General features: G+C 53.9%; 2 protein-coding genes and 1 long non-coding RNA gene across 7 annotated transcripts in view; 2 read left to right on the top strand and 1 right to left on the bottom strand.

Annotated features, from left to right (window-relative positions):
- The window catches only part of ANTXR1 (ANTXR cell adhesion molecule 1), a 62,118-nt gene extending 60,290 nt beyond the window's left edge, over positions 1–1,828 (top strand). Inside the window, exons 18-19 of the mRNA XM_041424751.1 lie at positions 1,627–1,769; positions 1,819–1,828. Coding sequence (XP_041280685.1) covers positions 1,627–1,769; positions 1,819–1,828 — 153 coding nt within the window. The remainder of the gene's footprint in view (positions 1–1,626; positions 1,770–1,818) is intronic.
- A 3,106-nt stretch (positions 1,829–4,934) lies between these two features.
- The window catches only part of GFPT1 (glutamine--fructose-6-phosphate transaminase 1), a 38,479-nt gene continuing 29,133 nt past the window's right edge, over positions 4,935–14,280 (bottom strand). The window contains exons 19-20 of one of the 5 annotated variants that reach the window (XM_041424652.1): positions 7,840–7,915; positions 4,935–4,953 (exon numbers count right to left, since the gene is read on the bottom strand). In XM_041424652.1, the coding sequence (XP_041280586.1) occupies positions 7,886–7,915 (30 nt within the window). In that variant the 3' untranslated portion in view covers positions 4,935–4,953; positions 7,840–7,885. Of the gene's footprint in view, positions 4,954–6,520; positions 7,916–10,700; positions 12,310–14,280 lie in introns of those variants that run through there. The other 4 variants (XR_005954100.1, XM_041424651.1, XM_041424650.1 and 1 more) reach the window with 4 other exon arrangements.
- Positions 12,303–13,374, top strand: LOC121346658. Its single transcript, XR_005954101.1, has 2 exons — positions 12,303–12,775; positions 12,806–13,374. It is a non-coding gene; the product is annotated as an uncharacterized LOC121346658 (long non-coding RNA).

Genomic DNA, 14,280 nt, shown 5'->3' with positions numbered 1-14,280 from the left:
AGAAAATAATAGCTCAGAGGGCAAAGGTTTTGTTTAAAACTGTACAACAAACTGTAGCTTAGCACCAAAGAGCAAGAAAAGCAAAAAGTTTATTGGCTCCTCGGGAGCACTGGGATGTGGAGACGTCCTGGTGAGGAATGGATGCACTTCAGGAAAAGTTCTGAGCAGGAAAATGCCTCAGTTAGAGAAATCTTCCCTTGAGCCTGGGAAATGGGTGGGAGGAGAGGTCCCAGCTGGGACATGGTGGGGGACAGGGGTGGGACAGGGTGGTCTGGTAGGTCCCATCTGTGCCATAGCAGTGGTCAGGGGTGGGACAGGGTGGTCTGTGAGGTCCCTGCCATGCCATGGTGGGGGACAGGGTGGGTCAGGATGGTCTGGTAGGTCCATCCCATGCCATGGTGAGGGACAGGGATGGGACAGGGTGGTCTGTGAGGTCCCTGCCATGCCATGGTGGGGGGCAGGGGTGGGACAGGGTGGTCTGGTAGGTCCCATCTGTGCCATAGCAGTGGTCAGGGGTGGGACAGGGTGGTCTGTGAGGTCCCTGCCATGCCATGGTGGGGGACAGGGGTGGGACAGGGTGGTCTGAGAGGTCCCAGCCATGCCGTGGTGGTGGCCAGGGTGGGTCAGGATGGTCTGGTGGGTCCATCCCATGCCATGGTGAGGGACAGGGATGGGATGGGAAGATCTGAGAGGTCCATCCCATGCCATGGTGGTGGTTATGGCTGGATGGGGACATCTGAGAGGTCCCAGCTGTGCCATGGTGGTGGTCAGGGGTGGGACGGGGTGGTCTGTGAAGTCTCAGCTGTGCCATGGTGGGAGACAGGATGGTCTGAGAGTCCATCCCATGCCGTGGTGGGGGTCGGGGATGGGACAGGGATGGGACAGGGATGGGTCAGGGATGGGTCAGGGTGGTCTGAGAGGTCCCAGCCATGCCGTGGTGGTGGCCAGGGTGGGTCAGGATGGTCTGGTGGGTCCATCCCATGCCATGGTGAGGGACAGGGATGGGATGGGAAGATCTGAGAGGTCCATCCCATGCCATGGTGGTGGTTATGGCTGGATGGGGACATCTGAGAGGTCCCAGCTGTGCCATGGTGGTGGTCAGGGGTGGGACAGGGTGGCCTGTGAAGTCTCAGCTGTGCCATGGTGGGAGACAGGATGGTCTGAGAGTCCATCCCATGCCGTGGTGGGGGTCGGGGATGGGACAGGGATGGGACAGGGATGGGTCAGGGTGGTCTCTGGGTCTCTGCCATGCCGTGGTGGGGGTCAGGGATGGGACAGGGATGGGTCAGGGATGGGTCAGGGTGGTCTGAGAGGTCCCAGCCATCCCATAGTAGTGGTCAGGAGAAGGACAGGGTGGTCTGTGGGTCCATCCCATGCCATGGTGGGGGACAGGAATGGGACAGGGTGCTCTATGAAGTCTCAGCTGTGCTGTGGTGGGGGTCAGGGATGGGACAGGGATGGGACAGGGGGGTCTCTGGGTCTCTGCCATGCTGTGGTGGGGGTCAGGGTGGTCTCTGTGTCTCTGCCATGCCGTGGTGGGGGTCAGGGTGGTCTCTGGGTCTCTGCCATGCCGTGGTTGAGAATTCCTGTCCCGGTGACCTCTCTCCCCCTCCTGCTCCGTTCCAGGGCCGCTGCATCAACTTCACGCGGGTGAAGAACGCGGAGACCCCCCCCAAATACCCCCTGAACAACTCCTACCCCTCGGCCCCGCCCCCGGCGCCCATCTACACCCCCCCTCCGGCCCCTTCTGGAACCTTCTCCCCTCTCTCGTCCCCCCCCCCGAGCATCAGTGCCACGAACTCTGGGAGCCGCGGGGAGCTCCGGCTGAGGGTGTGCCAGCTGTGTGCCAGCTGTGTGCCAGCTGTGTGCCAGCTGTGTGTGCCCTGTGCCACCGCGGGGACGCTCTGCAGGAAGGGCACGGGTGGCACAGCGGGCTCCGTGCCAGGGAGAGCCCCGGGCACGGCACGGCACGGCACGGCACGGCACGGCACGGCAGGGCTGCCAGCAGTGCGGGACCCCGGCCAGCTGCCTGGCACACCTGGGAACATCTGGGAACATCTGAGCACCTGGCACACCTGGGAACATCTGGACAGCTGGCACACCTGAACACTCCTGGCCACGCCTGGGCACCTGGCTCACCTGGGAACATCTGAACTCCTGGTTCACCTGAGAATATCTGGGCACCTGGCTCACCTGGACACTCCTGGCCACACCTGGGGCTGGCCAGGTGGACGGTCAGGAGTGCAGAACCCCAGCCAGGCACCGGGCACACCTGGGCACACCTGGACATCTGGCTCACCTGGCACATCTGGACATCTGGACACACCTGTGTGTACCCCTGGCACACCAAGCTCACCTGGCACACCTGGACACACAAAACTCACCTGGACACACCTGTCTCACCTGTATCACCTGGCTCACCTGGACACACACCTGGACACACCCCTGGACACACCTGGCTCACCTGGCACACCTGGCTCACCTGCACCTGGGCCAGGCACAGCCCCGCTGCCGGGGCAGTGGCACAGGAGCCCCTCGGGGGGCACAGGGGGTGCCAGGCCCCCTTCCCTCCCAGGGAGGAGGGGGGCGCTGGGTGCGATCAGGAACTCGGAGAGCGGGGACACCCCAAAACCCATCCCGGGGTCAGCCCGGGGGGCACCAGGAGCCCCGAAGCGCCGAGGGTGGCACAGCCGTGGGCAGCAGGGGGGGCTGTGCCGGGCAGCTCTGTCCGTCTGTCCGTCTGTCCGTGCTGCTCCCCAGCCCGGAGGGAAAGGCTCCGAGTGCAAACCAGAGGGGTTTGGGGGTCTGGGGTCCCCAAATCCACCCTGCTCGGGCTCCTTGTTGCTGTCAGCTTGGAAAGGTTGCCACTGATGCCTCCCTGCCTGTCTGTAAATTGAATTCTTTCGCCTTAAAAATGCTTCCAGGTGGATTTTTTGGGGGGATTTTTTTGGTTGGTTTTGTTTTGGTTTTTTGGGGTTTGGTTTGTTTTGTTTTGGGTTTTTGGGGGGTTGTTTTGTTTTGGGGTTTTGGGGGTTTTTTGGATTTTTTTTTTGTTTTGTTTTCCTTTCCTAACCAAGTAGCAGCTGCCTCCCCAGCTCTGAGTGAAGAGCCAGAGTGCTCACTGACCCGTGCCAGCTCTCAGCAGCATCCCTCCCTCCTGTCAGCAGCATGGACCAAGGCAAACCCCCCTGGGCCAGGCCAGGTGGGAACCAGGCTGCCAAGAAATGCACTGGCTGCATTTCTCCTGCTTCCTCCTCACCTTCAGGGGATCCCCAGCACCCCCCAGAGCATCCCCTGCCTCCTGCAGCCCGGGGCCAGAGCCAGGGACATCCCCCAAAGCCCCTCCAGTTCTCACAAAACTCTCTGGGAATCTCCCAGGAGAGAAATCCACCTCTGTAGCTGCACTTCTGTCAGCAGCAAAGGGTTCTCATCTCATTGTGGAGTTTTTGTTCTTTTTTACCAGATACAGAAATGCTTTGCTGAGTGCTGCTTTTGGAAATATCGGTTCTAGCTTTTCTAGCAAAACAAAGGGGGGGGAAAAAAAGGAAAAAAAATCTCAAGGAGGAAAGGGAATGGAGGAAAGAGACTCACAGGAGACCTGCCCTGGCCCCTTTGGGCGAGGAGAGCAGGGGACCCCAGGCAGAGGCTCTGGGTCCCTCCTGCCTCTGCCCTGGTGGGATAAACCCTGAGGTCCTGAGGAGCTGGGGCTGGGCTGATCCCCCCGTTCTGTCTGCAGCTCCCCTTGTCCCTTTGTCCCCTTGTCCCTTTGTCCCCTTGTCCCCTGTTCTGTCTGCAGGCAGCACGGAGCAGCCCCTGACCCCAGCACCCCCTGCTGCCCCCCACCCCAGCTGCTCCCACGGGGGCAGGGGCAGCTGGAACCCCCCTGGAGCTGGGCTGGGCTCCCTCGTGGATGGACGGGATCTGGTCAGGCACAGAGCTCCTGGCTGTGGCTTGGCTTGGCTTGGTTGGCTTTGTTTGGTTGGGTCTGGTTTGGTTTGGTTTGGTTTGGTTGAGTTTGGTTTGGTTTGGTTGAGTTTGGTTTGGTTTGGTTTGGTTTGGTTTGGTTTGGTTTGGTTGGTCTTGGTTTGGTTTGGTTGAGTTTGGTTTGGTTTGGTTTGGTTTGGTTTGGTTTGGTTGGTCTTGGTTTGGTTTGGTTTGGTTTGGTTGAGTTTGGTTTGGTTTGCTTTGCTTTGCTTTGCTTTGGTTGGTCTGGTTTGGTCTGGTTGGTTTGGTTGGGTTTAGTTTGGTCTGGTTTGGTCTGGTCTGGTTTGGTTTTGTTGGGTTTGGTTTGCTTGGTTTGGTTTGGTTTGGTTTGGTTTGGTTTGGTCTGGTTGGGTCTGGTATGGTCTGGTTTGGTTGGTTCAGTTTGGTTTGGTGTGATTTGGTTTGGTTTGGTTGGGTCTGGTTTGGTTTGGTTTGGTTTGGTGTGATTTCATTTAGTTTGGTTTGGTGTGATTTGGTCTGGTTTGCTTTGGTTGAGTTGGGTTTGGTTTGCTTTGGTTTGATTTTTTCTGATTTGGTTGGGTTTGGTCTGGTTTGGTTGAGTTTGGTCTGGTTTGGTGTGGTTTGGTTTGGTGTGGTTTGGTTTGATTTGGTTTGGTTTGGTTAGGATTGGTTTGCTTTGGTCTGCTTTGGTCTGCTTTGGTCTGCTTTGGTCTGGTTTTCTGTGCTGTGGTTTGTTTCCACGGAAGGTGTGGGACCTGGCACGGTGTAACACGGGATCCACGCCCCAGCAGATCCTCAGAAACCTTTGGGGAGGAAATGGATTTTCCACAAGACAGCATTGAGAATTTTATTTTTTCAGGTGTCAGTTAGCCAAGAAGTTGGTTAATTGGCTAATTAGCAATAAACCTGCTGGGGGAAAAAATAAAAGCAGTGTATCGTCCACGACGTTTTTGCAGATGTACACAGAAATTCTCATTCTCCCCAAACTAAGGAAAAAAAACCCCAAACCTGCAGATTTAAAGAAGCAAAATAAAGCCTAGATCAGGCTAGGGGAAAAAAAAAAAATCAGAATTTTCAAATGCTCCCTTTGTAATCATCCAGCTTAAAAATAAAAACAAGCTCCAAATTTTTTGTTGTACATATTGTTGCTGCATGCTTACCATATGTTAGATGGAAGCATTTCCTATCCCTTGTGGATAAAAGAACATTTTTCAAGTTGTAGTAAATTATTATAAAGCCAATGACATTTCATGGCATGTTATCGTATCAAGCTGTGCTTGTTGTATTTTTTTTTTTCTTTATGGTTGTATTGCTTTTTTCTTTATTTTAATTTTTTTTTTTTTATTTTATAAATGTACAAATATTTCCTGTAGTGACGAGCACCTGTTTTACATGGCATTAACTGGGGCAGCTCCAGCCCATTTTGGCTGGGATCAGGCTGAAAAAAAACCCCACAATTCTGCCCAGGATGGTCTTTGGTGATGTTCCCAAAAAAAAAGCAGAGCCTGTCTGGGGGTGAATTTTATCCCTGGTTTGAATTTAGGGAGGAATTCTCCCCTGTGAGGGTGAGAGGGGCTGGGATGGAATTCCCAGAGCAGCTGCACCCCTGGGACAGTGACAAGTGTCCCTGGCATGGCACTGGCTGGGATTTAAGCCCCCTCCCAACCCAACCCAACCCAACCCAACCCAAGCCAAGCCAAGCCATTCTGGGGCTCTGTGATTTAGGACCAGCCTAAATCTGGCTCCCAAAATCCCTCAGGTGCCTTTCAGAGCCCCACTCCCTCCGTGCTGGAGCCCAAAGATGAATTTCGGGGCTCCCTGGAAGGCTGGCAGTGAAACCTTGCTTGCTCCTGGCTCCCAGGCAGCTGCCCCAGCCAATTAATGAATTAATGCCATGTAAATGAGGTCGAAGAGCTGGAGCACCCCTGGGGTGCCCTCTGTACCCTGTGTGACCTCCCCCTGCCCAGCCCTGGGTGAAATGTCCCCCCCAAAAATGCCTTTTCTCCCCTTCCCTCCCAGCCCTGCCAGGACCTGGCAGCCTCCAAGGGCCTGAGCTTCAGCTTCTGCTTCCTTTTTTTGCTTTATTTTATTTTATTTTCCATGCCCACACCAGCTCTGTGGCCACCTGGGTGCTCTCTCTGCCGCCTGGGGTGCGGAGGCACCTCCTGTGCCTGCTGCTTTTGGGGGCTCTGGCAGGTTTTGGGGGCGATTTTGGGAAGGTTTGAGGGGCAGGGGGGCTGGTTTGGTGTCGGTGTTGTCAGCTCAGTGCTGCGCGGGGACGTTTCACCCCTCTGTGTGTTGCATGTTAAATGTGTCCTTTGGTAAATCCAGTCATTACTCTTGATTGCTGGCCTTGATGTTATTATTAAAGAACTACACAAAGCTCCCGTGGGCTCTGAGCTTTCCTTGCTGAGCTGGGGCCAACCCTGGGCACTGGATTTTCACTGATTTTCACAGATTTTCTCTGATTTTCACTGAATTTTCACTGATTTTCTCTGATTTTCACTGATTTTCACAGATTTTCTCTGATTTTCACTGAATTTTCACTGATTTTCTCTGATTTTCACTGATTTTCACAGATTTTCTCTGATTTTCACTGAATTTTCACTGATTTTCTCTGATTTTCACTGATTTTCACAGATTTTCTCTGATTTTCACTGAATTTTCACTGATTTTCACAGATCTTCACAGATCTTCACTGATTTTCACAGGCTGGTTTTTCATTGTGCTGGGGACTCAGACTTGGTAGTTTTCCTCCCAAAACCCAGAGCACTCCTGCCACAAAAGCTGATTTTTTGGGGTCTGACAGAGCCTGAAGTGTCCATTCCTCCCAGAATGGATTTCACACAAACTGTTAAAAACCTTTAACAGGGCACAGCCACCACCAGGAATAACCAAGCTTCTGCCAGGGAAAGAAATTGCTTTTTTTCTCCCCAAATTTGGCAGAGAAAGGCCCAAATCTGAGTCAGAGGAGAGGAGAACTCCAGGGCAAACACAGAAAGGGAGCAGTGACCTCTGGGGGTGTCACCTCCCCATTTGTGTCACCCCCCCCTTTGTGTCACCCCCCCTATCTGTGTCACCTCCCCAGGGTGGCTCTGGGCTTTGTTCAGTGCTCAACACTCACATTTGGGGGGTTGGGGAGCAGAGAATGGGGGCTCAGGGGTGCCTGGGCTGGTGTCACCCCTGGGATGGCGTCACCTCAGTGCCAATGTCACCACTGGGGTGGTGTCACCTCAGTGCCAATGTCACCACTGGGATGGTGTCACTACAGGGCCAGTGTCACCCCTGGGATGGTGTCACCCTGGGGATGGTGTCACCCTTAGGATAGTGCCACCCTTGGGGTGGCATCACCTCAGTGCCAATGTCACCCCTGGGACGGTGCCACTACAGGGCTGGTGTCACCCTGGGGCTGGTGTCACATCAGGGCTGGTGTCACCCCAGTGCCAGTGCCACCCCCTGGCCAGTGCCACCCCCTGGCTGGTGTCACCCCGGGGATTGTGTCACCCCCTGGCCATTGTCACCTCCTGGCCATTGTCACCCCTGGCTGGTGTCACCTGGAGATGGTGTCACCCCCTGGCCGGTGCCACCCCTAGGCTGGTGTCACTCTGAGGATGGTGTCACCCTGGGGATGGTGTCACCCCTGGCCATTGTCACCCCCGGCCATTGTCACCCTGGGGATGGTGTCACCCCTGGCCATTGTCACCCCCGGCCATTGTCACCCTGGGGATGGTGTCACCCCTGGCCATTGTCACCCCTGGCCATTGTCACCCTGGGGATGGGGTCACCCCTGGCCATTGTCACCCCGGGGATGGTGTCACTCTGGGGATGGTGTCACCCCCTGGCCATTGTCCCCCCCGGCCGGTGTCCCCGGGCACGAGGGGCTGCCCCGCTCACCGCTGGCTCCGCTCCCTCCTCCAGCAGCTCCGGGGCAGGGCCGGGCTCAGTCTCTGGAGGCAGCGATGCGATCCACCTGCAAGAGGGAACAACAGCAGCTCCACCTGCAAGAGGGACAGGGGGCCCCAAAAACAACAGCTGCTCCTTCTCCGGGAATAAACTGGAGCTGGGGCTGCTCCCCTGGAGATCCCCGAGGAAATTAACCCGCGAGGAAGAAGGGGTGGAAAGCCAGAGGGAAAATTCCAGGGGGTGGAAATTCAGGGGTGAAATTCCTGGGGTGGAAATCCAGGGGTGGAAATCCAGGGGTGGAAATCCAGGGGTGGAATTCCAGGGGTGGAAATCCAAGGGTTTTATTCCAGGGGTAGAAATCCAGGGGTGGAATTCCCGGGGGGCAAATCGCGAGGAAGAAGGGGTGGAAAGCCAGAGGGAAAATTCCAGGGGATGGAAATTCAGGGGTGAAATTCCTGGGGTGGAAATCCAGGGGTGGAAATCCAGGGGTGGAATTCCAGGGGTGGAAATCCAGGGGTGGAAATCCAGGGGTGGAATTCCAGGGGTGGAAATCCAGGGGTGGAAATCCAGGGGTGGAAATCCAGGGGTGGAATTCCAGGGGTGGAAATTGCAGGGTTTTATTCCCTGACAAAGCAGCCAGGTGTGTTTCAGCCCTGAGCCCCCTGCTCTGACCTGAGCCTCGGGGTCCCAGCCCAGCCTCACCCACCCAGGGCCCTCCAGGAGCTGGGGAACGTGGGTGACACTCACTGTGCTGTCTCAGAGATCATTAAATAATAACTCAGTAAACAATAATTAGGGTACACGAACAGCTCTGCCTTAGGGGGATCTCACAGGCTTTCTTGTAAAGTGGGAAAAAGCCCAGTTAGGACAGGGCAGGTGAAATATGAGAGATGAAATGCAGAATCTCTGACCCAGAAGAGCCTCACGGGGCAGGAGAGGGGAGAGTTAACCCCTGAAGTTTTCTGCTTTGCCCACCCAGCCCTTAACTTCCCCACCTGTCCTCAGTGGATTTAACTAAAGACCAGGAATTCCATTTGGTTAATGTAGGGCACTTGATTTTATTCAAAGGGTGAGATACAAAAAAAGGTAAGCAAAGAGACAAAACCCAAATGATAAACACTACAGACAGAAAGAAGACATCTCCTGCTACAGCACACAACAAACACAGTACAGCCTGGTCCCCACAAGCCCAGCCAGCTGGAAATGTACAGCACACAGCATCTACACAGAGGAAATGTGGGTTTGCCACTCAAATCTCTATTTACAGAAACTGAATTGAAGGCAAAGAAGTTTTCTTTCCTTTTTTTTTTTTTTTTTTTTTTTTTTTTTTTTTTTTTTTTTTCCCCCAATTTTTTTTTTTTTTTTAAAAAAATTTTTTTTTAAAACCTCTAGTTCATCCTTTCTTGGGGCAATTTTGACAGATACACACACTACAGGACCAAATGGCACCTAACAACAGTCTTGCATAGCCAAGAAAAGACTGTCCTAAGGTAAAAATGCAGCAGTGCTTGTATTACTCCAGCAAGGAAAGTTCAGGCCTGAGTGTGAATTCCTCCAGGGACTGAAATCGATCATTGCTTCTGGATTCAGAGTGAATCCATGACTTGCAGAAACACCACTGTTCATGAGCTTCTTGGTTTCCCCTTGTGTAGCAGTCACTGAACTGTAGCCCCGCTTAGCCTCATGGCTTCGGCTTTGCTCCATCACCCCGAGTTTGCTGATTTCCTGTGCTGCTTCTGGCTGCCTTGGGCTGGCCTGGCTCAGAAGAGCTGTGGGACAGGGACTTAGTCTTCCAGCCTGCAGTTCCAGAGTCTTTTTGGTGACTATTTAATGTCAGTATTTGGCAGGAGCATGACCAGTGTTAGTGCACATTCTCCTTGGAAGCTCTTATATTATTTTGCTGTTTCTTGGTCAGTGCCACTATCAGTAACTGCAATGTCACTTTAATCCAGTTGTGTAGAGGAAGAAGCTGTAGGGATGGGTGAATGTCCCTATCCCAGGGTCCTGGGTGTATGGTAAAGGCCCATGGTCAGCCTTTCCAGATCTTTGACCTCCTGCTTTTGTGTGGCTGTCAGAGAGTGGGTGTTTGGTTTCAGTTGAATCCTTTGATTTGTCACAGCGCTTTTAAACTTGTGGGTTAGATGAGGTGTCCAGAGAACTGACATGCTGGGGGGTGGGACTGAACAGCAAAAAAATAAAGGAAAAAAATTTTTTTTTTTTTTTTTTTTTTTTTTTTTTTTTTTTTTTTTTTTTGCCAACCCAAATATTTTTGTTTCTTCTTCTTCCTGTCCTGGAGAAGAGGAGGGACTCCATGCTTTGAGGCAAGTTTGGTACATTCAGGTAGGATCTAAAATTAGCCACAGCTAAACACTGACTTAATCTACTTAATTTCAGCCCCTCCCTCCCTCCCTCCATGCACCAGGGCCACCAAGCTTGTGGCACCAGGGACTGCTGGGGACAGCCAGGGAGGGGACAGGCCCAGCTCTGCACTGCTGTGTGTGGTTTGTGCCTTCAGAGGCTTTGGGATGGGCTTAAGGCTCGGGCTGAGGGTTCTGCTCATGCCAGGGGGCTGGGAAAGGCTCTGGGTGGTGTTTTTTGGGTCCCAGGAGATGGCCCTGCCCAGGGACAGGCACTGATTGGCTCTGCACAGAGTGCTGACTGAGAAATCTGGGTACAAAACTGCCCACAGCCCTTCTGCAGCACAGCCAGGGGGATAAAAAGCCTTCCTGGCTGCAGCAAATTCCACGTGCTGCTCAATTTGCACGAGTGTGGGATCTGGGTTAGAGCTGCAGGGCAGAAAGGTGTGCTGAGCTGGGAGCTCCCTCCATGCACCAGGGCCAAGCTTGTGGCACCAGGGACTGCTGGGGACAGCCAGGGAGGGGACAGGCCCAGCTCTGCACTGCTGTGTGTGGTTTGTGCCTTCAGAGGCTTTGGGATGGGCTTAAGGCTCGGGCTGAGGGTTCTGCTCATGCCAGGGGGCTGGGAAAGGCTCTGGGTGGTGTTTTTTGGGTCCCAGGAGATGGCCCTGCCCAGGGACAGGCACTGATGGGCTCTGCACAGAGTGCTGACTGTGAGAAATCTGGGTAAAAAACTGCCTTTCTGCAGCACAGCCAGGGGGATAAAAAGCCTTCCTGGCTGCAGCAAATTCCACGTGCTGCTCAATTTGCACGAGTGTGGGATCTGGGTGAGAGCTGCAGGGCAGAAAGGTGTGCTGAGCTGGGAGCTCTCTGCTTTTTTTTTTTTTGGGAATTAAAACCCCCCCAGGACCTCAGGGCTTCCCTCTGAGCCTCTGCAGGTGAGGGGCAGAGCTACTTACACCGAAATAAACTGTGGCCACGGGAGGAGCTGCTAGTCCAGGTGGCAAAGGTCTCATCTGTATTTACCTGTGGCTCAATTTTAGAGACAGAGCTACTGAATTTTTCCAACACCTCAGTGAGGAAGGAGAGAATTTCACTGGCTCAGTAAGCAAAACATTCATTTGGGAGAGCAGAAGACTGACTGGCTGTCAATAAATACCACGAGACACCCTAAAAGCTTTCTAAGGGAAACATCATCTGTTCAGAAATGCAACACGGGGACAGAACGAGGTAAGGAAAGCCAGCAAGAGTCCTTGGTGCATCCCCACTTCACACTGCATGGCAACAACAACCACGAGGAGATGCTAAGGAGCTCCCTGCCACGGCCAGCAGGGAAATTCCTCCTCCAGGTGAGCTCCAGAGCATCCCTGGGGGCTGAGCCCACAGCATCCCTGCCTTTGGGTTTGAGCCCAGGCAGGAGGAGGGGACACTGCCCGTGCCCTGAGCCATCAGTGCCACCAGCTGCAGGGGACAGGGGCTGCTGTGGCACACCCAGGGAGCTCAGCACCACCTCCCTGGCACTCCCAGCTCAGCTCTTTGGTCCTGTTTGCAGCAGGCTGTGACAGCCTGCACTGGCACACTTCTGCTGAGCCTGCTCTGTGCCAGGCAGCAGAAAAGCAGAGCTGGCTGCAGGGGGAGGAAAAGGGCCTTGAAGCATCCCCTGGTGGGGATCATTAACTCTGTTAATTAACAGATGCTGTTCTGAGAGCAGAGGATGGGGCACTGCACATCCCTGGGCCAGCCCTGCAGGGGCTCTGAAGCAAGCTGAGGAGGAGGAGGAGGAGGAAGAGTACCTCTCTCCCACCTGTGAGCACTGCAAAATCCTTGTTTTTCCCTCAATTCTCCTCCTCCAGGGAAGCAGGGAGGGCTACAGGTGATGTTCAGGCCAGGGCAGTGCCTCACACAGCTTGTGCTGAACTAAAATGCAGAATTTACCACTTTGCTCCTGAACAGACACCAGCAGCACGGCGTGTTCACAAACCAACAGGTGTGACAGGTTCATAAACACATGCACTGCTTGGAGAAGCTTTTCCAGGCACACAGCATTTCATTTCATTTCATTCTCATCGTCTGAGCCTTTGCTGGCACTGAAGTGAAGGAGTCCCTGTGGGTTTACACCAAGCAGAATTGCCACAGAGTCTTTGGAATACTCCCCTGTGCCAGGGGAACTGGGCACTCCCCATCTGCTAAAGCCATTTTTCAGGGGCAGCAAATCACATGGAATAGTCACCAGCAGGTTTGACAATGCCTGTGGAAAGCCAATTCAAAACCCAGCAAGATGGGAGGAAATTCACCTTTCCACATCAGGAAATGCATAATAACTGCCCTTTGATGACTCTGAAAAAGTCAGGTTTTCAGTCCTGAAGGTGTATTTTCTGTCTCATTTTTGATTCTCTTCAAGCTTGTTACAGAAACATGGCCAAGGTAATTTCTTTAGGCAATTTCTTTATTACCAAGGCAATTTTCAAAGGTTGTTTCTGTTGTGTTTATGGAGCCTTTTTATCCCTTTCAGGTGTGTTGCACAGAGCTGGGTCACTCAGGTGTGTCACAGCCAGGTGTGTCACAGCCAGGTGTGTCACAGCCAGGTGTGTCACAGCCAGGTGTGTCACAGCCAGGTGTGCTCTCAGTGCCCCCCAGTTCCAGGGGAAATCCTCAGCACAGGAAAAGCTCCCCCTGTTTGAACAGCCCCAAGCAGCAGCAGCAGCAGCAGCTCAGAGCCAGCCCTGGCCACCCCTGTGCCCTCAGCCCAGCCAGGCTGGGGTCCCGTGGCCACCATGGCTAGGAGATTGTCACTTGCTCTGGATTTGGCATGGATAAAACCCCTCTGGAGCAGCATCACCCTCCCTGGCACCTTCCCAGCAGGCTGTGCCAGCTGAATTCCCTCCTGCTCCTGAGGCAGGGGCTCACCCCAAGGCTTGCCTGCAGCCTCCTTCACTGCTGGAATTCCTGCCCAGGTGTGAGCAGTGCCAGCTCTTGTTCCAGTTGTGTGTCCTGGGGTCCTGCTCCACTGCCTGGGAGCACCACAGGGCACTGAGAATCCTTCAGAGCTTTCCCATCAGTCAGGGAAGGGACAATGACACCAGCTCAGAGTAACCCCTCACCTAGAGGACTCAGCAATCTTTAAGGAAAACCATTTAACATCTTTCGTGGAAGTCTATTGATCCAAAAAGAAAAAAAAAAATCCAGAGCTATTGATGTGGAATCAACTGGACAATCACTAATGCAATGGAATTATGGTGATCTTGTACACAAACAACGATTTACCAAAATAAGATTTACCTAGGGGGCTTTAAAATCGAGTTATTTTGGTACCAAAAAAAGTCTTTCATTGAATTCCCCTTTGCCCCTATGATTCAGATGATCTTTCACTCTACAGTTACGGACTTGGCCAGATTTCTTGGAAAATCAACCTGCAGAGAGGGAGGAGAAAGAACAGGCTGGTGAGTATTTACACACTGGGTTTGTTTGTGTTTAACTCTGTAACCTGTGCAATGCCTGCTCTGCCTTCCATCCAACACATCCTCACGTTCATTTAGGCCAATCAGTGCAGAAAAGAAGTTCACAACCTTGTTTTGTTACATCTCCTGGGTCAGAAGTAGGCAGAGCTTTAGCCCAGGCTGCTCCCAGAGGTCCCTGCTGGCAGCCAGGGGCCAGTGTCTGCACTGAGATCACACAGCAGACTGCTTGCCAAGCAGCCCCTGAGGGCTGCCACCTTCCCTGGAGCTCCCTGCAGCCTGCTCCTGCACACGGCCACTCCTGCAGTCCCCAGCTGGCCCCGTGGGCCGGGCCCTGCAGCAGCTCAAGCAGCGGCACAGAGAAGCCCCCAGCCCCGCAGCAGCCCCCAGGGGGTGTGAGACAGGGAGTGTGACACAGGGGGTGTGACACAGGCAGGGGGTGTGACACAGGCAGGGGGTGTGACACAGGCAGGGGGTGTGACACAGGCAGGGGGTGTGACACAGGCAGGGGGTGTGACACAGGGGGTGTGACACGGGCAGGGGTGTGTGACACAGGGGGTGTGACACAGGCAGGGGGTGTGACACAGGGGGTGTGACACAGGCAGGGGGTGTGACACAGG

This window comes from Onychostruthus taczanowskii, unplaced genomic scaffold (assembly GCF_017590055.1).
Source record: "Onychostruthus taczanowskii isolate IOZ18803 unplaced genomic scaffold, ASM1759005v1 scaffold84, whole genome shotgun sequence".
Classification (NCBI taxonomy): Eukaryota; Metazoa; Chordata; class Aves; order Passeriformes; family Passeridae; genus Onychostruthus; species Onychostruthus taczanowskii.
This window is presented reverse-complemented; position numbering and strand designations above follow the sequence as displayed.